Here is a 23,805-nt window from a genome sequence, read left to right as displayed (position 1 = left end):
GAGTCTCCAGCCTCCCCACCTAGGTCCCTGGGGAGCTGAAGAGGTATGGGCCAAGGCGGTGGGGGTTTCTGGAAGGAAGAGGGACTGAGGCTTTGAGATGGCCACAGTGGGAGACGGGGGCTCTTCAGGATGCCCCTCACACCCTGGCCCCCAGAGGTGAAGAAAGGAATCCCACCTCATCATGGCTGACTGGGCTTCTCTGGCCTCCAATCTTCCCACCCACTCCCCCATGGGACCCCTGACCCTGGCAAAGGGAAGCCCAATTGGAAGAAGGGGGCCAGGAGCCCAGGGTGCCCTGAGGCAGCCCTTCCCACCCCAAGATCAAGGCAATGGTGGTTTTACAGGCTGACGGGTCAGTCATGGCAGGGGCTGGGGGTGGGGGACAGGGAGGAAGCAGGGTGCAGGTCCCCCCTATTGGGGGCAGCAATCAGCCACCCCCTGAGCAAACCCTCCTGCTCCCAACTCACCCAACCAGGCCAGAGGCACAGTCATCCTTCCCCTGTCTAGCTGCCCCCCACAACCTCAGGGCCCCTCTGTGATGCTCATCTGGATGTGGGGGGGCCAGCCTGAATGGGGATCTCCCCCCAGGGCACAGCGCAACAGTTCCAAAAAAATAGAGATTTGTATTTTTTTAAAAAAATTAAATAAAAGCCCAGCTCTGCTGATAGGCAAATGTTACCCCCACCCCCACCCCACCCACCTGTTGTTTCCCTGGCCTGCACCCCCATCCCACCATGGCCCCAAGGGTATGTACAACATGGAACAATAGAGGCCTGGGGTAGGGAGCACTGTGGCAGGGAGTAGGGGACATAGGGCAGGTCCCCCCCAGAGGGGTCCCCCAAGACAACACAACATCAACAAGAAAAGTTGCAAATCAGGCAGAAATGGGGACATCATTCCAAGGTCCTTATATACAGACACTGCATGACCAGCAGGGAGGGTGGCGGGCCCAGGTGGGACAGGCATGAGCATGTGGTGGGCAGGTGGGTCAGCCCAGGAGTAGTATAGGAAGACTAGGCCTCTGCCCCACTCCCACCCCCATCCCCACCCCACCTTTGGTAACAAAAGCCCTTCTGGGAGCCACCGGTGGTCAGAAGTTTCCTCTGGGAGTTCCCAGGGAGAGGGGCTCCCCAGTTCAGCCCTGCTTCAGTGCTGGAATGGGGGCATCCTATCCCCGCCCTGGTCGGCCATGCGGGAAACAATGAGTTAAAAGTGTGTTGCCCACCCATGATTCCACCATCTGCCCAAAGTGAGGGGTGCTCCCTGGAAGTTGAGGGATGGAAGCCTAGTCATTGTAGAAGAGCCCTCTTGGGCATCAGCTGGGGGAGCCCCATAAAGGGAAAGAAGGGGTTCCCTTGGGGCTGGGGGCTGAGTGAGGGGAGAGGACCTGGACCCTGCATGGGGGAAGGGCCAGCGTGGTCATGAGGCCAGTACCACCCCCCCCCCAACTTGGGGCCCTGGCCAGGAAGTCCATGCTGGAGGGGTCAGGAGTGGGACCCTGGAATGGACCCATCTGGGAGCTGGCTGGCGGCTGGACGAGGGGTTGGCCGCCGGCCAGAAGGGGGCTCACAGGTAGATCTCACGCTTGGCCGTCTGGGCAGGTGCCGTTGTGGCTGCGGGTGGGAAGTCCGAGGTCTGGGTCAGGGGGATTTCCTCCAAGGTGGCCGAGTCCTTGCAGGAATCATGGCTACTGTGGGAGAAGGCACTGTAGGAGGGCAGGAGGCGCACGGGGGCCGTTTTGGTGTTCCGGTCTTCCGGGGGGCTGGGGCTGCCAGCGCCCGCAGGCTCCTGCCCTCCTCGGTCCTGGTAAGGCACGAAGGTGGAGAGTTTGAGGGCGCTGTTCTTGATCCGGCGGCTGGGAGATGACTGGCCAGGCATCCAGCACGTGTCGGAGTGACCAAACTCGCTGCACTCCCGGGTACATGTGCCCGTCATTGCGACATCAGGCAGAGGGCGCAGGTCTGCAGGGCAGAGCAAGGACAGTCATTAGGTAGGGTGGCCTTGCAAAGCTCTGCCCCATGGCCTCCCACTGGCACCTCAGCACAAGGGTGCACACCCCTTCCTGCCCACTGAGCTCAGAGGCACATGCACCCTCAAATAGACACACGCCCTCCCACCATCCACCACATACTCTCTCACAGACAATCTAGCCTTAAATAGACACATTCCTTCCATCCTCATCCACCCTCCAGCTCTGTTCTCGCACACCCACCAAACCTGCCCTCGGACAAGTACACGAACACACAACTCATCTCTGTCCAGACATGCTTAGACATGCAAATCTACCCTCCGATAGGGGTGAGGAAACCCCCATCCTCATTTAAAGAGTCTCTCTCACACACACACACACACACACACACACACCACACCTACCCTCAGATAAGTGCCGATACACGTATCTACACCGGGCAACTCTATCCTCACACAAAGGGGACACCTACCTTCCTTCTGAACCCCCTCAAGCCCCACCATGCTCCCAGCTGTCTTGGAAGCCCACCCCAACACAGCAAGGCCCTGCTCTAAAGCCAGGGAAGAGGGGATGAGCTTCTGGGTGGGGAATTCACATGGAAACACACGCTTACACATCCACAAGCACGCTCGTGCAGCCCCTCTCTGCCTCACTCCGGCCCCTACACCATCCACCACCCCTGGCCTTTTTCCAGCTCCCTGCCCAGAACACCCATGGGAACAGGAGTTGGCCGCCTGACATCAGCAGTAGCCGGTGTGGTTGCTGGGCAGCGGGGTCTCCATGGGAACAGTGAGGCCATGAGCACTTCTCGTAAGTTGCCCCTGTCCCGCCCTCACTCAGGGACAGTACCAGACCTCGACCCCCCTTCAGGGGATGTGACTGAGCAGCACTGCCTTGGGCAGGGGCTCCCCTGACACCACCCACCTAGGCTTGGCCTCCAGCCAGAGCAAGGTGAGGAGGGGACAGCTCTATTGTTAACCCTCAAAGCACCAAGACTCTTCAGTTCAGGGCACAGTTGGGGGGCCCACAGTGGCACGGAGCAGAGCACGGGCACTGCGTGGGTGGGGCCGGGTGCTGGGCCGAGTCCCCCAGACCCCAGACCCCAGAGTAGCTCCCACATACCTGGCACTCAGCCTCAGGGCCTGCTCCGACCAGCCGGCTCTGCGCGGGGCACAAAAAGGACGAGATGCGCATGAGACAGAGCATGGAGGGCAGGGTGGGGGGAGGGCACTCTGTGACCTGGGACCTGGGGGTCAGACAAGAGCCCGGTGCCTCAGGGCTGGGAGTGCAACTCGTCATCTTTTTTGGATACTGGGAGAGTTTGGACTGAGGGAGGGGGCCAGATCCAAGCACAGCTCCAAGCTGGGGAGTCTTCCCATCCCAAGGTGAGGCTTATTCAGTTTGCCCCTCCACAGGCTGCTATGGATACCTTCACACCCATACACACCCACACACATGCACACGCACACACATCCACACACCCCACGTTCTTACAGCATACCCGCCACACATTTCCACACTGACCTCTGCTCCGGCCAGGACCTCCCTTCTGCCATCACCCTCCTAACCCCTCCCAACAAGCCCTTTCCCTTCCCAGACCTCCGCATGCCCTTTCCTCCTGCTCCCCCCACCCCAGGGGATAATAATACGCTTCTCTGAGATCCTCAGAGCACCCACAGTCCCCTCCGTTTTCTCAAGGCCCTCCGTTCCTGGTATGGGACCCTCTTTGCCTCAAGGTCCCCTCACCGCTACCTGAGTGAGCCCTCTGGCCACCATTCTCAGGGGTCCTGTCCCCAGGGAGGCAGGATAATGTCGGCTGAATGCAAGGTCTTTGGAGTCAGAGAAGCCTGGGTTTGAATCCCTCCCACCTCTGTCACTTCCTATAAGTGCCTCATCCTCTCTGAGCCTCAGTTTCCTCCACTGTAAAGTGGGCACAATAAAGTTCTCAGGTCAGAGAGCGGTTGTGATGATTCAATAAACATATACATGAAAGCACTCGGCACAGTAATTACTGTACATACAATAAGCTCAATAAATGGAGGCTATTTCTAAGGTCTCGACACGACCTCTGGCTGCTGCTCATTCCTGGGGTGCCCCGACCATGCTGACACTCCTCACCATTCTCGGGGTGCTCCATCTCTCCTATGCTGCCGTCAGGGGTGGTGCGCTCATAGTGATCCTCAGGCAGAGCCAGGGGGCCGAGCCGGGGCCCCGAGGAGGACTTGCTGGATGGCGTCTCAGACTCTTCCAGACCGCTATCATAGTAACTGTGCTGGGATGGGTCCTGCAGCTCCTGGGCCTGGCTGGTGGCGGAGAAGGTGACGCGGCGGTGAGGTAACTGTAGGGAGAGAAGTTGTCACTGCTGGCCCGCCAGGCTGTCCTATGGGGTCCACCACCGCACCAGGCCCCAGCCTCAGCCAGGCCCACCCCCAGATCTTCCAGCCCCCTAAGCAGTAACCAAGAAGAGGCCCAGCCCCCTAGCACAGCATAGCCCCCAGAAGGCACATACCCCAACAGAGGACTTCCCCTTCATTCTAAGGCAGCTCCCAGTACAGCCAAGACCACGCACTGAAAGTCCCAACACAGCATAGGCCCCAATGTTACTACAGCCCCCAGGCCAGCACAGTAAGCCTGATCCAGTTCAACCGCTTGATACAGCACAGCCTCCCAGAACTAGCACATACCAGCCAACTCCCCTAATACAAGCAGAGCCTTTAAACACTAGCAAGCCTCCAACTTCTAGAACAGCTTCCTAAAAGCAGTAGAGACTCCTAATTCCAAAATAGCTCACCAGTACAACAGTCCCTTGATTTCCAAACAGCAGCCCCCCAAACTCCAGCTCCTCACCTGTCTCATTGCTCTTGTAACTTCCCATTGCCTCCATCCAAATGAGCTGCCAACCTTTTTCTGATCCTGTTCCTCCGCCTGGTTTGTAATGCTGAAGGCAGCCTCAGGACTCTCTGCTGAGCACGCTCCCACTCAGCCCCCCTGTCCCCACTTCATCCCCTCCAGAGAGAACTGGGAGTGGAGACAGGTGGGAGGGAAGAAGGAAAGGGGGCCAGATAACAAACCAGGGCACCTTGGGGGTGGGAAAGCGGAACAATGGAAACTCCCTCATCCTCCAGATCAGGGAACAGTATTAACTGTAAAGGGTTAGGGTCCAGGAGGACTTGGGCATGGGGGAGGGGCTTGACCACCATCAGGGGTTAGGAAGGCTGGCCTCAAATGCACTCCTAGGAAACAGGAAGAAGCTTCTGCGAAGGACTGTGGGCTTGGTGGAGCCAGGACTTAGAAGCTTGAACTGGGGCTGGGGTGGCGGGAGAGGAGCTATGACTGGCTGTTCCCAGCAGGCAGTCCTGTCTGCCTGCTGTGGGTTAATGATAACCCCAGGAACCTGGCAGCCTCAGCTAGGCTCTTGGCACAACCAGCCAGTCACCCAAACATCCACCTAGGACAGCCACCAGTTTTCCTGCCAACCAGAAATTAGGAGTTGTGGATAGGGCGCAGGGGTGACAGACACCCAGGCCCAGGGCCCTGCCGAAAAGGAGTCTCCAGGCTCCTTCCAATCCTCTAAGACTTTTTCAGTGCTTTGTCTTTCCTCTAAAACCCTCACAAGGCGGGGTTTCAAGATGGCCAGAGAGGGGGGTTCCAGAATGGTAGACCCATCCTCCTGATACCCCACGTAATCCCCATCCCATTCAAGGCAGCTGGGGTGGGGGAGGCTGTCAGGACAAGGAGCTTTGGAGTTGATGGGAAGGCAGCCCAGAACTGCCTTCCCATCTTGGCTTCCACCCCATCTTCAGGAAGAGGCAGCTTTTCTTGGGGATCCGTGTTGTGATCACAACACTGAAGTATCTGGGTGATGACAGACAAGGTCCCCCAAATGGACCTGGACATGTGTGGCTGAGGGGCTGTAAAGGAGCACCGTCCACCTGGTGGTGGGGTGAGCAAGCTCCAGGAGGGGTCTGGGGAGCAGGGCGCTCTGGTTGTTGGGTGCTTCTCTTTCCTCCCTCCCTGCAGAACCTGCACCTGGTAGTCTAAGGCTTCATTCAGTCCTGCTTACTAGGCACGCCACTGGGTCTCTTTTTTCCTGGTTCTTTTCTGTAAAATGGAGGGCTGGGTTATATTCGACACCAAATATTTCCTTTAATTCTCTACTATTAAATCTTTAAAAGCCTAGATCAAAAAGCTCTCTCAAACCCTTGCCTTGTAGTGCGTGACACTTGCTGGATATTTCCAATTGGCTATCTCTACTGGCCCTTCAGAATGTCTGAGACCAAATTCTCTTTCTTCAGTCAGCTTCTGCATGGGGAGTGATCCATATCTCATCACTATCAGTCATCCAGACTCAGAAGGATGAAATCAATCTACCTGGGAATCCTGGTTAGCTCTCCCCTCATTCCCCATTCCTACCCCATATCCGATTATCCCTTGAGTCCTGTGAGTCTTTTCTCCTAAGTTCAGCAAAATTCATCCAGCCGTCATCCCCCATCCCCATTGCTACCAGCTTAATTCAGACCATCAAGTTTCAATCCTGTACCTTCCCCTCTACTCCCTTTAAGTCTACCATACATTCCACTAAACTTTGTAAAACTCAATTCATCCAAAACTCATGAGCTCTCCAGGGCTCCCATTTCCTCTTAAGGAACTTTTGGCAAGGCTCCTGTGTCCTCTTACAACCTATAGTTCTTCCAGTCTCATCTTTCAGCTCTCTCCTGTACCCTCCACTGCAGCCAGAACACTGCCCTTTCTGCCCTCTCCCTGCCCCCAACCTGGTCATACTGCTGGCGCAGGAGTTGGCTCACAAGCATGAACCTCCTGCCCAACGCTTACTTATCACTGAGTTTTCCATTCTCCTCCCAGGAGTCCACTCCCATGTCCTATGCACATCTTCCCATACTGTGCTCCTCAAAGAAAGGGAAGGAGGCACCACGGTCAAATAAACTTGGAAAACATAGAGTAATACAAAGTTTAACAGGTTCCCCCTTTCTTGCAGTCTTCTCAGAACCTTTAATTGGACAATGTGATAATGCAGCTCTTACTACCAAAACTAACTTGATCACGGACCCCTCCTTTTTATAAATAGCATAATGGTTAACAGCACACTCTGGAAATCAAATTGCATGATGCTTTGTGCTTGAATTCTGACTTCATCACCAACTAGTTTTCACTTCTGTGAAACGAGCATTATAATGACCTGTCACAAAGGGTTATGAACATCGAATGAGCCAATTCACTTAAAGTGCTTAGCATGGTATGTTGCACCTAGTAAAATCTGGAAAAAAAAAAAAAGGAAGCAAGAAGTAGCAGAAGTAATCGTGGGACAAGTTGGGACGTTTTACTGTGGCACTTCTCACTCGACACTTAAGATTCTTGGTTGCCTCATCTTCTCACTGGTACGTCTTGTACAAATGTGACCATTTTTCCTCAGGGTCTAGTACCATGCTGAGCACACAGGAGGAACTCAGCCTTCGTGATTTGGTGATGACAGTGGTGTTGCGGTTCAGTTGAGGCCAATGTCAGGAGAAGGGATGCAATGTGGCTCCACGTGCGGTTTGAACTGGAGCCAAGTAAGGGATAACCCCTCAGACTGTGAGAAAGAAAAGGATGAAGGAGCTAAAGGAATAGAAGAAAGCTGGTGGCAGCAAGATGCGAACGAAAGAAAGAATGAGTGGACAGGAGTTGTTGGAGATCACCCTGGAGATGTGATTTGTCCAGGAGACATGAGATGAAGCTAGATTTCACTTGCCCATGCCCCACTCCTCCAATGCCCCCTGGAGTTTTTACTTTGGGGCTAACCCCAGGGGATTGGGGCAGTTTGCAGATGGAATCAGAGTAGAGAGCTGGAGCCTTACACCTCCTGGGAGAGTCTCAAGCCTCTTCCGTTGCCATGGAGACAGGTTGCCTCTGGCCTCAGAGACTCACCTAGGACCTGAGCCCTTCACCGACTTCAGCCCCCCTCCCCCTCAGGCACAGCTAGGGAATACCCAAGAGAGCAAGAAGTGAGAGATGGAGAGAGAGAGAGTGAGAGCCAGCAACCCAGGTGGCCAGAGCAAGGCGCTGAAGGAAGGGAAGGGAGGGAGCAGGACTAGGATGTCTCTGTCCCAGTCAGCAGGGAGCACCCTAAAAGTGGGGCTATGAGCAGGTCAATTCAAAGGACTTGAGGATTCCCTCCCCTCTCTCTGGGCCCTCCCTCCAGGCAGCCCAGGATGGTGATCGTGGTGGGGACACACAGGGAAGGGCCAGCAAACTGCTGGGTGTTGAGTGGCATTGGGATGAAGAGGATAGGAAAGGGACTTGGGATGGTCTTGACCTGAGGGAAGGTGGCTGGTATAATCAAGATGGTCTCTGAGTTCTCGAGAGATAGGCAGGCTGCACCCAGCAGGTGCTCTGGTTTGAGTCTGTCAGAGACTGACTGCTCAATATGGGCAGACTGGCAAGGTCAAGTCTCAGCCAGTGGAGAAAGGACAGGACTTGAGTGCATCCCCACCTGCCCTTTCTTGGTAAAGAGTAACATTCCTGGGGAGAAGGCCTCGCAAACACGAGGTAAGGGGACATGTTGACGGCTACTTGAAAGGGCACTTTCCTCAGGACAAGGACATGGACATGCATGGACAGAAAGATGGTAAATTAAGATAGGGCTGGAGCTGAGGGGAAGGCCTAGGATGTGGGAAGGGGCAGAAGGAAGGGATGGGAAAATTGGGTCAGAACCTGAGGACAAAGGGCTGTTTCCAGTCTCTCTCACTCCTTCTCTCAGTTCCAGGAAAATAAGAAACCAAAACTCAAAAAATAGAGAACTTTATTGTCAAAGATAAGTGTTTGGAACTGGGACTGGGAAACTGGGGCCCAGCCCCAGGAGCCTGGCGTGGGGAAGATGGTGACACACAATACATATAGAAGGCACAAATGGGGAGGCCCCTCCCTGAAAGAGTTCCTACCCAGTGACCTGCCAGCACCCAGGTCTCCCATTTTCCTATAGAGAAGCACCATGGCTGGTCTCAGATAGAGACCCAGGTTGGGAGGGAACTTCTCCACTTCCCTGCCCCTTCGACCTGCAAACCCTTCTGTTCACCTGCCCATCAGCCCCCACCTGCAAGCCTCAGCAGCTGGTCCAGTGTCCCGGGACTTGACAAGTCACAGGCCTCTCCCAGCAGGGAGGGAACAGGAGGTTACCCTTCCTCAATTTTCACTCCACCTAACCCTCCATGCCTGGGTGAGGCAACCAGGAGCCCAGAATCCCCACATCCTTAGCTCTTTGGTCCCATCTCCCACCACTGCTTTGGGCTGGCCCTCATGAGGGCTGGTGAGCACGCAGGCCCGACACACCTGCTCTGTCACTCCCACACCTCAGTCCAGATGGCCCCACGGTAGGGGTGGGGTGGGGGCTGGGGCGTGCTGAGCCGCAAGGTCTGGCCTACCTGCTTGTTGGGGTATTTGGGGGGATTGGTGCGGTAGCTGTAGTCGGAGTACTGCTCAGAGCCCGTGGACGTGGTGTCCCCGGTGCCCACGAATGTGTTCGCAGGTGGCAGGTCCTGCACCACCTGGTGCTTCTTGGAGGCTGAGGGTGACTGGGGCTGCAGCTGGATGGAAGGCAGTGGGGAGTTAGAGCGGTAGTGGCGGCCCAAGTCAGGGCTGCCTGGTGGGTAGTTGAGGGGCAGGTGGATGCGGGGGCTGTCCCCAGGGGCATCACTCATCAGGTTGAACTTGAGGGACTTCTGCAGCCCAGGCTCGTCCTCGTCCTCCACTGGCTTCACAGGCTTCGGGGACTTGCTCTTCTTGCCCTTGCTTTTGTTTCCCTTGGAGGCTTTACTGCTGGACTTAGGGGCATACAGGTCCTTGGTCTCCTTTTTACCAGCCTGGTAGCCACTCTTGGCCTCCCGCTGCCGGCAGTAGCGCACAAGCACTGCGAGGGCAATGAGCAAGGCCACGGCCACGACACCAGCCACCACACCAAAGAGGATGTTGCCACGCTGCTTGGAGCGCTCATATTCCGGATCCCCAGCGATGTCGATGTCCAGTGGCGTATCCAGGCTGTGGCCCAATAGGTTCTCCAGCAGCGTGCGGTTGGCCAGGGTCTCATTGACGTAAAGGTGGACCAAGGCTGTGCCATAGCGTGGGGGCTTGCCACGGTCACTGACCTTCACCACTAGACGATGCAGCCCATGGTGGCGCCGCTCAATCTCCTTCTCCAGGGTGATGGCACCTGAATGTGACCCAATCTGGAAGAGTCCATAAGGGTTGCCACCAGTAATGCTATAGGTCAGCTCAGCATTGACACCGGAGTCAATGTCCTCAGCTGTCACCTGGCTGACCGTCTCACCAAGACGTGTCTGGGGGGTCAGCAGTCGGTGGGAGGTGTTGGAAGGGGCAGTGATAAAGGGTGCATTGTCATTCTCATCCAGCACATTGATAGTGACACCAACGTAAGCGGAGCGAGGTGGGACACCACCATCCACCGCTTTCAGCTGGAAGGTGTAGGTGCTTTGTTGCTCCCGGTCAAAGCTCAGGCTGGAGAGGATGGTGCCTGTGCCATTCTGGATAACAAAGTCACCATTGTCCTGCTCCACTGTGAGCTGTATCCGGGCATTCTCCCCCTTGTCCCCGTCAATGACAGTCACCATGCCCACTGGACTCAATGCTGGCATGTTCTCCATCACTGAGAAGTTGTAGCCACTCAGCATAAACTTGGGGTCATTGTCATTGCAGTCCAGCACATTGACAAGAACAGTGGCTGTGCCCTGGAGGCTGGGGCTGCCCCGGTCGGCTGCCACTACCTTCAACTCATAGTTTTCCCGCTGTTCCCGATCGAGGGATGTCTTTACCCGGATCTCTCCGGTCTCAGGGGCAATGGTGAAGAGGCCCTTGGCGGCCGGCTCAGGCTCCAGAGAGTAAACCAGCTCAGCATTGGAGCCCGAGTCAGCATCACTGGCAGTGACCTCGGCCACCACTTCATCCGGCTTATTGTTTTCTGGGAAGGCGACCTCAGTGATGCTCTGGGTGAAGACAGGTGCATTGTCATTGACATCTACCACTTGCACCTTGAGGGAGTTGGTGCTAGAGAGTGGAGGGTTGCCAGAGTCCACGGCCACGATCACAATGGTATAGTCTTTGACCTTCTCGTAGTCGAGTGCAGTGGTAGTCTGCAGGAAGTACTTCTTCTTGCTGTCACTTCCCGTCTCACTGGCCTGGCGCAGCTGGAAGGGCACGTCACCTGCCACCACACAGGTGACAGCTGCATTCTCTCCCTCATCTCGGTCAGATACCTGCACCAGGGCCACAGCTGTCTCCTCTGCTACATCCTCTGAGATGTTAGCCATCCCATCTTGATGGGTCACTAGCCCTATGCCCCGGATCTCAATGGTGGGGGCATTGTCATTCATGTCCTTCACAGTCACCACTACCTGGGCACGGGCACTCTTGGGGTTGGTGCCTCGGTCCTTAGCAAGCACTGAGAAGCGCAGGGTGCTGAGGTCCTCACGGTCCACAGGGCCCTGCACAGTGATAAGTCCAGTGTTCCTGTCCAGTCGCAGAAGACGCCTCACTACTTCGGGCGCCTGGTGGAACATGTAGTCGATCTCGGCGTTGGCACCTTGGTCTGAGTCATTGGCCTTCACCTGTGGAGCAAGCGACGAAAACAAGGAAAACAGGCATGGCTTAGTCCAGAACAGCAAACCAAGGGACACGCAAGCTGCCTTTCTAACACACATGGCAGACATGACAGACCTGATGTGGCACCCTTTTCAAGAGCAGCCCGTGTACCGCCCTCTTCCCGATCCTGACACTCTGGCACATATTCCTGATCTATTTCCCTAAAGAACACACATGCAGCCTGCAACTCTTCAACAGTGCTACAAGCAACTACTAGAGATGGGAGAGGGCAGAGTTAAAGTCTGCTCATCATTCCTGCACTGATCTGCCTGAATATGGGAATGCGGAGCCAGTTGTCCAAGTAGTATAGCCCTTCCACCCAACTAAACTGGCCTCCAGCCCTTCTGAAGAGCTGGAAAGGTGTGAGCAGTACAGATGGTTTATATGCATGACATATGTGTATAATATGCATGCACATACACATGTGATTGTGTGAATATGTGCGATTGAGGGAGAAGGCATGTGTGTTTGTGCACATGTGTGTCTGCACATCAGTGGAGACCCACATGTCCACATGTCCACCTGGAGGACACAGGTGAGGGAATTTCTTTTGAAAGCAGCCAGATAGGGATATGGGTCAGAGGGAGCCGACCAGGCCACTGTTCTGACAAACCAGGGAAACCTGTTTCTCCCCCTCCCACTGGGCTGGTGCTGGCTAGGCACCAACTTGAGGAATCCAGCAGAGCCTGCATCCAGAAGGGAGGAGCTGGTGCAGGCCACAGAGCCTGCTGGCAGCAGGCTGGGCTTCCAGCATCAAACAATGAACTGTCTGTCCCTTTGCATTAGGCACACCCTCCCATGCCAACACCGAAGCACACTCTATACAAACATGGGGGCAACAGGAACCAGGTAGAAATTGCTATGACTTAGATACTAAAGAATGTGATGACAGGTGAGCTGGGAGTTGAGGGGGGAAGAGGGATAGGCATAACTTGACAGAGCTCTGAGGAGTGGAGCAGAAGGGTCTTAGGTTTAAACACCAGCTTCACCACTTCCCAAATATGTGGCCTTGGACCAATGATCTAATCTTCCCAAGCCTCAGTCTACAAATATATAAAATGGGGATAACAACAGAACCTATTTCACAGGGTTATGGTGAGGACTAAATGGAATAACACGTGTAAGTGCCTAACACTGCCTGGCACATGGCAAGTGCTCCCTAAATAGCACTGATCCCTCTTTTTGTCTGTCCATCCATCCATCCATCCATTCATCCTCTTATCTGTCCATCTCTGAAAACCAGTGCTAACACAGTGCTGGGCTCTGCACCCAATGGGCCCTGAAGCCACTGCTGGTCTCTTTCCTTCCTGCCAGGACTTTTTCTCACAGTGGAGACACTTGGACTTGAGTTCCCAGCTACTTAGGTCTCCACTCACCCCTGTAAGCCACTCTCACCCACTGAAAACCAAGCAGTTTCTGCTCACCCCTCAATTTACCTGCCATCTATTTCTGTCTCCAACATTTTCATTATGAGTCCCACTGTCTCCATGTGTCCAGATTGGTCACCCAGCTTCTTATCGGCTTCTCTTGATATTTTACTTCCCTTTGTCTGCCTAGGACTCAACTTCTGTCCCTGTTACCCTCCCATCCTTGCTCAGTTCTTTCTGCTTCTTTCCTGCTGCTGCCTTGCTCCCAACCTCTCCCTCTAGTCTCGTCTCTGCCCCACTCTCCTGCTTCACCCACTGGGAGGGGTGTTAGTTGCTGCACACACATAGGCTCCAAAGCCAGACTGTTGTACATGGACAAGGTGGGATCTGAACACAGGCTGGATGACATCAGGCAAGTGTCCTAAACTTTATGGACAACTCAGTTTCCCATCTGCAAAATGGGGATAATGCTTACCTTGTACTGTGGGGATTAAATGCTATAATACACATAATGTGTTTAGAGTAGTCCTGGCACCTAGGCTATTATTATTCACCATCCCTGACTGTCTGTCTCCCTTTCCTTTCTCAGTGTCTCTTCTATGGGTTTCAGTCCACCAGTCTCTAAAAAAAGAGAAAAGGGTTGAATTTCCTTCCCATGCCCCACTTCATTTTGAGGACACAGTACGAAGGATTTCCTAGGACGGGTAACGGCATCCAGGGCAGGCTGAGCCCTCTTCAGCTTCCCCTCATCAGAGACAGACAGCTTTAGCCCATGGGGAAGGAGAAAGGAGCTGGGGCTGGCAGGAGGCCAGGGCTGAGATGACAGTGGGAGATACGCCCACCTGTCTGCAGGGACGCTTTCTCTGCTCCCTCCCAGGCTCTGGCCCTACCAAGCTGCCCAGCCCCTGGGGCAGTTCCCACGAGAGGGGTGCTGAGAACTTCAGCAGAGGCTGCTGAGCCCCCTCCGCCCCCCGCCTGTGCCAAGCACCCCATACCCATGGGCGCCCTGTGCCTAGCGGAGGAAGACAGTATACAGACATCTGAGTCCAGTTTTTTAGAACTCTGAGGACCCGCCTGGTTCAAATGATCTCATCTGACTTTGTCAAGCAGGAGGGTGAAGTAAGGCTCCATCCTCCAGCTTCAGGAAAATCTCTTACGGCTAAAGGGCCCCTGGTTGGGAAGATGCTTTTTTCTCTGGAGAGATCCTACTTGGACAAAAGGTGTTTCCCTTGTTCCAGCTCAGCTCATGCGGCTGGGTGGGTGGTGGGTGGAGATTAATTGACTTGGGAGGGGGTTTTACTTCTTAGAGATTCCTCCAACTTGAGTCTGCCTCGGGGAAGAGGGAATTACTGGTCATATGCCAAGCCACTGTCACTGAAGTTGCTTGATAGAGAAAAGTAGTATCATCTGCTAGGGTGGGGTGGGGCTTGTGGGAAAGTCTCATCTGTCTGGGGCTTGGGACAAGAGGTCTTGCCACAGTATCCTGGTAGTTTTCCCCCTATGTGAAGGGAATTCTCACCAGCTTAGAGAGGGTTCCCATTTCTAAAGGTGGGTCATCCTGACAACGAGGTGGAGGGACTCTTACCTGGATGACTGAGTGGCCTATTGGGCTGTTCTCAGACAGCTCAGCCTCGTAGGAAGGTCGCTCAAATTTGGGGGCGTTGTCATTGGTGTCGAGCACAGTGACCCTCAGCAGGGCACTGCTGGCACGTGGCGGGGTACCACCGTCCTGCACCTTGATGGTGAGGTCGTAGGAGTCCCAGCGCTCCCGGTCCAGGTTGCCCATCACAATGAGTTGTGGCTGTTTCCCATCCTGGTCCTCTGCCACCTGCAGCCCAAATAGCTCCTGGGCCTCAGGCCCAGCCTGCAGCTCATAGGATGCCACACCGTTGGGACCAGCATCACGGTCTGAAGCCACTGGGATGGGGAAGAGTGAGCCGATGTTGGTGTTCTCAGGGATGGGAAGCGTGATGACTGGTGAGGCAAAGTTCGGTGTGTTGTCATTGATATCCTGTACCTCTATCTGGCCCTCGAGCAGCCTGGGACTGCCATTCTGCACGAGGTCTGTGATAGACACCTCGAACTCCAGGATGCAGGGCTCACCAGGGAGCTGGTTTTGGCATTCACGGAGCCCCTCGCGGTCGATAGAGGTCTCAGTGGTGAAGATGTCGCCTGTCTTGCCATCCACTCGCAGGTATGGGGCACCTATCTCTAGCTTGTACAGGTGGCCCGCATCTGGAAACCCGTAGTCGGCTGCGAGACTCCCAATGAGGGTGTTGGGTGGCTGCTCTTCCGGCACCTTGTACACCACCTGAGTGGCCTGGCCTGGGGATGGTGCTAGCAGGAGCAGCAGTGCCAGCAGCAAGGGCGGCAGCAGCAACTGTTGCCCCCCAGGGCCTGGGCTGGGCCTCAGGGGTCCCATCCTGGCAGGCTCCAGAATCAGGAGGGCTGCAAGGGGAAGAGGTAAAACAGATGCTCAGCTAAGAGGAGAAATCTGGCCCCGAGGGCTGCCCAGAGCCAGGCCCCCACTCTCCCTCTCCCACCTACACACTGCTCTCCTGTAAGGAGAGCTCAGCCCGAGTCTCACCCTCAGCCTGAGTCTTACCCAGAGCTGGGTGTAGCAGCGGGTGTCTGCCCCAGCTGGAGGAGCTGGTAAGGGACCTGGAACAGGTCTAGAGCAGTTCCCGCCCATGGAACGCCCTGACCCACCTGACACTCCCTCCTTTCCGCCCTGCTCTCTACTCAGTGCTTTGCCCAACACCTCCTTCTCACTAGAATCCTGCCTTAGTCACCCATGGTAATTACCCGATACTGAGATAGAGACACAGCTAGCGGAAGGGCGAGGCCTCGAGCACGAACCCCTTCCCCCGACACACACACAGTAGGAAAGAGACACAGGTACCCCTTACACTCCCCATACCCTGAATTACCACGCCCACACTCAGGGCCACTCAGAGTGGCTGGAGGGGGTGATGTCTTGTTTCTGTCTCTTCTGAGATGCCCAGTTAGTGTATGTGTATGAGTTATGACATGTCAAGTCCTTCTTGTCTGACAAAAATCACCCATAATGCCCAATGTCCCTCACTCCCATGAAGGGTCAGCTTGAACTGGGCACCAGTCGAGGCCTGGAAACAGTTAGGGTTGAGGAGTAAGGTGTTAGCCTTCCCCAAACTCCCTCCCAAACACACACGGCCCTGGGCACGAATGCCCATGTGCACACACAGTTCCCAGTGCGCCTCCCACTCCCTCTCCACCTTCCACTGGCAGATGTGGGGAAGACACAGCAGCTGTGTGGAAGACAGTAAAGAACAAGGTTAGGGGGTCAGGACTGTGGTCAGGACTGACTAGCCCTGGAATTGGAAATGGGAGCTGCCTTGACCTATCCTTAGCAATGGGGAGCCCAGCAGGTCTAACTGGGACGCAGGTACCAATGACACCACCAGCCTTTCCCTGACCACACCCCCTCCCTTGCTCATAGTCTCTTGATTACGAACATTTGGCACTATTTGATCCCTACCCCTGCAAACATCTGGCCCTTATTTCACACCTGGCCTGTACCCACCTTAACAGGTCCAGTCCCATCTCTCCCTGTCCGCCCCCAGATCCTTCCAATTAGCCCTGTGTACCCTAGCACCACAAGCTGTGCCCCCAACACCACAATAACCCATTTCTTCAGCCCGTCGCACCCCTAGCTCTGAGGATGTGCATTTGCAGGCCCCAGCCAGACCTGCCAGCTACTGTCCCAGTCTTGACTCTCTCCTCCTCTCCAACAAAACCATGACCAGCCCCTCTACTCAAATCCAGTCTTTAGCCCAGAATTTTTAGCAAGGGGCTCAGGTTTAGTCTCTTTTCCCTACTTCCCCACATCCACCTGGAATACCTGCCCTACACCCGGAAATTCCACCCCAGGCTCTGTGACAGGCCACACTCACCCCACTGAAGGCAAGCTTTGGTGCCCCAGGAATCCTTCCCAGGCCTCTCCAACTCACAGTGACCTCTCAGCCTCCAACTCATAGCTGCTTATTGTCTGCCCCAATCCCCCAGCAATGAATCACTGCTGCCTGGAATGCCACCCGTCTGCGTGTGTTCCAGTATTGTGCACCTATTCCTGTGTTCTCTGCCTCAAACAGCAAACATCCTGAGGAAAGGAACAGGGCTCCCTACATGCATCCCCCAGCTTCCACTCATGCTCCTTCACAAATCTGGGCACATGGTAAGTGCTCATTCATGCATTCCGTGAATGTTTATTGGACACTTATAATGTGCCCAGCTTTGTCCTAGGTACCAGGACACAGCAGTGAACAGGACAGAGGCACTCTGCAATGGCGGAACTGACAACAATTCTAACTTGATGACTATTGGTCCATATTGTGTGGCTGTACCCATTTGGCACATGGAAGGCAGTGGGTGGAAAAGAGCAGGGACTATGACATCAGACAGTCTGAGGCCAACCCCAGCTATCTACTTCCTGGCTGCATGAGCTGGAGCAACTGATTTAGAGCCTGTTTCCTGATGTGGAAAGTGGGGACCATGCTACCCATTTCTTAGGAAGTTTGAAATCATGTGGGCTAAATGCCTAGCACACAGTGAGTCCTCAGCAAATGCCCCTCAAAGCACTAGTTAAGTAGTTGTTTGGGAAGTGATCTGTGAATTGTTTGTCTCTCCTACAAGACTGAGCAGAGAGCAGGAGAGCCTCTGCTCTGCTTACTCCTAAATCCTCATACGGACCCAGCACACAGCAGGCACTCAATAAGGGCTCCTGAATGACTGATTATTTTAGCTCCCAGGCTTAACCTATCCTGGCACTTTTGGTGTGGTCCTTGCTTGTTTTCTACTAAGAACCTGCTGGAGTCCAATTGAATCTTTCTCTGTTGAGGTTCCTAGTAGACTCTCGGCCAGTGCTCACAGAGCACACAGATTCCTTACACAAGTCAAACACTTCACTTCCTCCCCATGGCCTGTCCCAAGCACAGCCCCTCCCTGGTCCTCAGAATGTGCTTCAAGTGTGTGAGGCGTTATCAAGTTACCGAGTGTTTGTTCGCAGCTGCAATCTTAATCTCTTTAAAAGAAGGAAGAATTTATCTGAAGCTCCATTTGGATTCACTCTCCAGCCATTTCCCCTCTACCTTCGAGGACCAGGCACCAGGCTCATTTTACTACCCTCAAGGCCCAACCCAAACACACCTGACTCCAAAGAACCTCATTCTCTTCAGGCACCTAATTCTGCCCCACCCCCTCCACAGCACAGGCATAGCACGTGATCATGAGGTCATTGTGCGCACCAATTCCATGCATAAGTCTTGGCAGCGTGGGGGTTACAAGGGGATTGCCCTAAACCTGACAAAGAGGAGAAATAAGATAGTCACTGCTTGCCTCCCCTCACTCTCTTCAGATCAAGGAGTCTTAAGCTTTTTGGGTCACATCTCCCTTTACAAATTTTATGAAACTATGGTTAAGATTTTTCAAAGAAAAATGAATGCTCACAAGTTTTGGCTACAAATTCAGAGGCCCATGGTCTGGCAAAGTTAGGTGACTTTGATTTGTATCTGGAACTTCTTACCCCATCTCAGGATCACAATCCTCAGGCCTCCCAGGCAGTACAAACACAACAAGTTTGTGACCCGCCCCCCCTGCTCCCCCAATATTCTCTCTCACTTTGTCACTCTTAAGAGATCCCTTACCTCCAGCAAGGAGAGGAGCCAGGAGAGGACTGTGGTATTCAACTTTTGAGCTGGAAAGAGAATCATAAAGGAATATCCAAGGCAAGGAAGGTATGAGGGCGTGGAGAGTTCCTGAGAGGTTGGAAGAATGTGGGGGGAAATGGGGTTGGGGGAGGGTATCTAGAGTAGGGGCAAGAGTTGAAGAGGGTTTAGGCCCTTAAAGCACCTGGAGAGTCCCTTAAAAATGAGGATTTTCCTGGCCCCACCCTTAGGAATTCTGATTCCTGAGAAAGAACCTGGAGAAATCCTCAGGGAGCAAGAAGCAATGGCCCTGAACTTCTGGGAACAACTTTGAGATACACTAAATCCTAGGAGTTCAGAAAGAAGTGCAAACTGTATCATCATCACTTTTACCATCATCTTCCCTGTCTTAAGTAACACTCCCTGAGATGTTACTACATTTACATACATTATTTCCTCTAATCCTCCCACTCTCTGAAGTGAGTACTGGTTATTATTACATGGCTCCCCACAGCACAGTTGATGAAACTGAGGCTCAAAAAGAATAATTAATTGTCTTAGGTCATATAAGTAGTAAGTGGAAGTCAGGGTTTGAGAAAGAATGCCTCTTCACACCCCAGAGTCTGGCAGAAAGGCTTGATGGGGGAGGGGAAGTGAACAGAAATCACCCCCCATGGCTAGAATATGATGTTTGCTATGTACCTCCCCAACATACAACATACACACACACAACCCTGGGCTGCCAAACCTGCCAGACAAAGAGGAAAACAGAAAGAGAGGGCCTCGGGTTCAAGGACTGAAGGACCCCAGGCCTCCTAGGCTGCAGAGAGAGTCAGAGCAGCCATGAACAACATTGAGGCGGCCCTGCCTCACCTCTATTCCCACCAGGCCTGAACTTTGCCCCCGTGGTTAGTTATTGGGAGTCATTAGTGCCTGACTGAGCCTTTGAAGCGGTTAGTGCCTTATCTGCCCTTCCCCAAGTCCTGGCTGCTTTCCTGGCAAGGCTGGCCCCACCTCTGCCCAGTGACATGGGCACTCAGGACCCTGAGAAGCCAGAGCCTCAGCAGGGACACTTGACTTTTCCTTCTCAGGCCTGAGGAGTACAGTGAGGTGTGAGGGGGCAAAGTCCAGGGAAGGCCAAGGAAAAACACCATCTGTGTCAACATCTGAGGAGGGTTCACCTGGAACCTTCTTTCCAGCCCACCTCGGGGACCAGGATCCACTTTCTGCTGAATGCTGTGGCCACAGAGGAAACACAGAAGCAGCTATCAATGTCCCAGTGACCAGGTCAGCCCTGGACCCCCCCAAACCCCTACCCCTGCACTGTTACACAATAGGCACTGGCCCTGTGAGCACAAAACACCAAGGGACAAAGTGAATGTCTGGGAGGGGAGGTAAGTAAGCAGGGCTGTGTGGGGTGGAGCTATTCAGAGACCTCCCATGGTGAATAGTGCCAACCCTCAGCTCCTTTCCCTTCTCTTCCACAACCCTCTATTAGCTTTTGCAGGGCTTCTAGGCACCTGCATTCTTAATTCAGATTGCCGGGGTTCAAACCCTTGCTCCACCACTTCCTAGCTGTGTGACCTTGGCCAAGCGACTTCACCTTTCTGAACCTATTTCCACACTGTGAAATAGAAATAATAAATCCTGTCTCTTGAACTTATTTGGGAGAATTAAATGAGTGAGAACTGATGCATCGAGGTCTATTACATTGTAAAAAATATATAAACACACACACATATGTCCTAATCACTGACTAAAGCATTTTATTCCCAGCATCAGGCACACAGTAGGTGCTCATTGGTTCCATAAATAAATGAATCAATCCCCTACCAGTTGGGGAGACCTATGAAGGCAAGGATGGTATGTATGTTATTTCTGTACCGCATCCTCACCACCCACCGTGGGCCCTGGCAGATAGGCGCTCAATACACTGTTGAAGGAATCTCTGCAGCACCAACAACTATCCTTGCTCATGGTAGGGGCCACCGTTAGCCTGTATCATAGAGGCTTCCTCCACCTCCTCTCCCCAAGCCTTGATTCCCACTCAGCCACACCCACACTCTTGCAGGCCCTCTCCTGGCCCTTCCATCCCACTCTCCCCAGCAGTTAGCTCCCTCTCTCTATCTAGCTCAGCTCCTCTGAAGAAGCAGCCAGAGCAGCAGCTTCACTGCCAGGAGGACGCCAGACCAGCATGACACTCCTTTCCAGCTGATCCCTTTTGGAACTAGGGATTGGGTTTGGGGGAAGCAGGGAAACCTGACCTGCTCCCCTACCACACGGTCCCTGGCCAGCTCCGGAGATCTTTCTTATCCCTTTCCCCTCAGTCCCACCTCATGCCTTGGTGTAGTTGTAATTAGAAATTTCAATCCTTCTAGACCCCCCGCGTCTAGAAAGTAACACCCTACCCCTCCCCAGACACACACCCAGCCCTCTGGGCTGCCACAAACACGTCCTGGGTGCCCTCTTTCCTGGCAGTAAACGAGGGTTGGCCCAAAGCAGGTAACGGAAGGCTCCCTGCGTCTTCTGGCACGACGTCCTGGACTCCGCCGGCCAGCGCAGCCCCCTGCCTACACCGCCGTGGTCTGCGGGCGCTCCCAGCACACACCCAGTTTGCGGGGATTCTCCTCCCAGAGAACGCAGGGGTGTTGGGGTGAGGGGAGAGGGGGTGATGGCGACAGTTCCTCCATCATCCTCAAGCTCAGGCGGCTCCACCCCCACCTGGGCTGCCCCAGGCCTGGGGAAGCTCCAGGCGAGGGCGGGGCGCCGCGCGGTGAGAAGACGCCTCAGCCAGCCCCCCCCCCGCCCCCCGCCATGCGCCCCCAGCCTCAGGAGCCGCTGCGGGGAATCTCTCCTCCTCCGCATCTCGGGCCTCTGCCTACGGTCCCTGCAAACCCGCGTCGGCGGGAGCCACGCAGAGGGCGCAGGGAGGGATCCCGCGCCGGAATCACAAAGCGGAGAGCCAGGCCCGGCGGGAACCTTCTCATAAAACTGACCCTCTCGCGGTGGGAGGAAACGAGGTGTTTGCCCCACGTTCAGTCCTCAAAGACCTCAACGCCGCCCCAAATATTTCCTGCTAGAAGGAATAGTCGTCGACCACTACTGGGGAAACCGAGGCCAGAAGTCCGGGCTACCGCGGATAGCTGTGGGGAAGGGGTGCGAGTGCATCTCCCCTATCAATTTTGCTCCTGCGCGTGCCGCGATCTCCGCCCCAGGGCCTAGTCGGCCTTCAGGACTCTGGCCTGCAGTCGGGAACCCGCGGAGGGGGCGCCCAGGTGTGAGAGGGGAACAGGTGTGCAGGGGACCCAGGTGGCTCGGAGAACGCAGCTAACCGGTCCGAAGAGGGTGGCAATTACCGCCCCAGGCTTGCACCCTCTGGAGCCCCGAAGAGGTGGGATGGTGCGGCCAGCCAGGTCCAGCTGGTTCCAGGAATACCCGGCCAGACAGCCCCGGAGTGGGGGTGGGGGAGGCGCCAGCAGGGGAAGCCTGTCCCGCCGGCCTCCAGGGTTCCCGCTGTGCGGTATTTACAATAACAATGTGATTAAGGTGAAGGGGCGCTAGGGGCTGGCCGGGCACCCCGGCTTCCCCAGACGACATCAGGCCTCCCAGGGAGAGGGACAGAATGTGTGTGTTTGTGTGTCTACACTGCAAGATGTAATGTGACACTGTGGTGTAAGGTGTGAGAGACACCCACTGTTAGGACGTGCGAAGCAGAGAATTTTGTGTTTGTGATTGTGAGGCGCTGCTGCAGGTGCCACTTACTGTGATAGGGTGTGTGCCCTCAAGGCGTTTGCCGAGATACTGGGTTGTGTGTTTATGTGAGTGTAAGCCAACCTGTGATGTGTACCTATGTTCTGGCCAAGGAGTAGGTAACGATTTGTATTAGGGTGTGTTCCTTAAAGGAATAAATGTGTGTGTGTGTGGCTAGGTTTTGAGTGTTCATCTGGCGAACTGTGCGTGACACTCCTACATATCGGCCGGACACTGTGTTTGTGTCCGAATGGCACACCAGTTGTGTTCTGTTGTTCCGTTTGGCCAAGGGTTGTATGTCCCTGCCGCTGAACTTGCAGGCGCTGAAGCGGGTTCTGAGCCAGTGCCGGTGCCCCAGTGGGCGCTGGTGTGCGGGAGGTATGTCTGTGTTCACATATGAACGGATGTATGTATGCGTGTACTTATGTCCGTGGTTTGGTCCTCAGGGTGCCCGCGGGGAACTGGAAGCGCCTGAGTGAGCAAAGGTGGTCGCCCAACAAGTGTGTGTGCGTGGTAGATGAGGGAGGGTCCTTGCTATTTCGTCCTCAGGGAGCCCCCCCCAAACTGGGGGCTACGCTCTTCCCCAAAACCTTCTTCATTCCGCGCACTCTTAGAGTCTCCTATACCCGCGGTTCCAAGCGAGCATGGGTGCGGGACGCAGAAGCTGGGGGCCGGTTCAGAACCCTCTTTCCTCCTATCCGCTTCTCGCCGCGGACCTTGGAGGCCAGGGTGCCCCGGCCGCAATCCCAGCTCCGAGCTCCCAGCCTCTCCCACCTCTGCCCTGGCGCGATGAGCACCGACACAGCCCCCTTGGCCTCGCTCGGACGAGCGCCCCTCCCGCAGCTCCCGCCGGCCATGGCCGCTCACGGCCGGGAGCCACCGCCGCCGGATCCTTACCCGCCTCGGGGCAGCACCGGCCTCGGGCCTTGCAGTCCATGAGCCACCACCGGCCCCGGCCCGGGCTGCGGCTCTGCACGGCTCAGGCTGGCGCTGCGGTTCAGGCTCCGGCTCCGGCTAGCTATGGGCGCAGCAGCCCTGGCGGCTCCGCGTCCGCGTCGCGCTCCCGCTCCCCGAGTGTGCGAGGTGGCGGCGGAGCCAGCAACGAGCAGAGCGCAGAGCCCGTCCCGCCCCCTCCCTCCTCCTCCCTCCCGGCCCGCCCGCCCGCCTCCCGCCCGCCTCCCCGCCCCCCTCCACCCCGGCCGGGAGGTGGAGCTCGGGACCGATCTGGTCCCACTGGGAGGGGACCCCGAGCACCGCTCCCCAAAGCCAGGAGCCCCCTTTGCTATCTCCCCACTACCCGGGGCCCGGATACACAGTCCGCCCCCCTCCTTGGCTTTTCCGTTTACACTTATCCCACCCGAGCCCCCATCCAGGACCCCTCCCGAATTCC

General features: G+C 55.3%; 1 protein-coding gene across 6 annotated transcripts; it reads right to left on the bottom strand.

The window, feature by feature from the left end:
* Positions 1–1,053: 1,053 nt before the first annotated feature.
* On the bottom strand, positions 1,054–23,504 carry PCDH1 (protocadherin 1). Of its 6 annotated transcripts, XM_090288105.1 has the most exons (6): positions 23,313–23,504; positions 14,570–15,432; positions 9,388–11,583; positions 4,088–4,307; positions 3,092–3,130; positions 1,907–1,961 (listed from the first exon to the last, which is right to left on the bottom strand). In XM_090288105.1, exons 1-5 carry the CDS (start codon positions 23,350–23,352, stop codon positions 3,105–3,107), a joined length of 3,345 nt encoding a protein of 1,114 aa, XP_090144231.1. In that variant the 5' UTR covers positions 23,353–23,504; the 3' UTR covers positions 1,907–1,961; positions 3,092–3,104. The 6 variants fall into 6 exon arrangements, with proteins under 6 accessions (XP_090144228.1, XP_090144229.1, XP_090144230.1 ...); XM_090288102.1 differs by lacking the exon at positions 3,092–3,130 and having other exon boundaries at positions 1,054–1,961; XM_090288103.1 differs by lacking the exons at positions 3,092–3,130; positions 23,313–23,504 and adding an exon at positions 16,917–16,938 and having other exon boundaries at positions 1,054–1,961.
* Positions 23,505–23,805: the final 301 nt, after the last annotated feature.

This window comes from Furipterus horrens, unplaced genomic scaffold (assembly GCF_987537825.1).
Source record: "Furipterus horrens unplaced genomic scaffold, mFurHor1.1.pri manual_scaffold_10, whole genome shotgun sequence".
In the NCBI taxonomy this organism is placed as follows: Eukaryota; Metazoa; Chordata; class Mammalia; order Chiroptera; family Furipteridae; genus Furipterus; species Furipterus horrens.
This window is presented reverse-complemented; position numbering and strand designations above follow the sequence as displayed.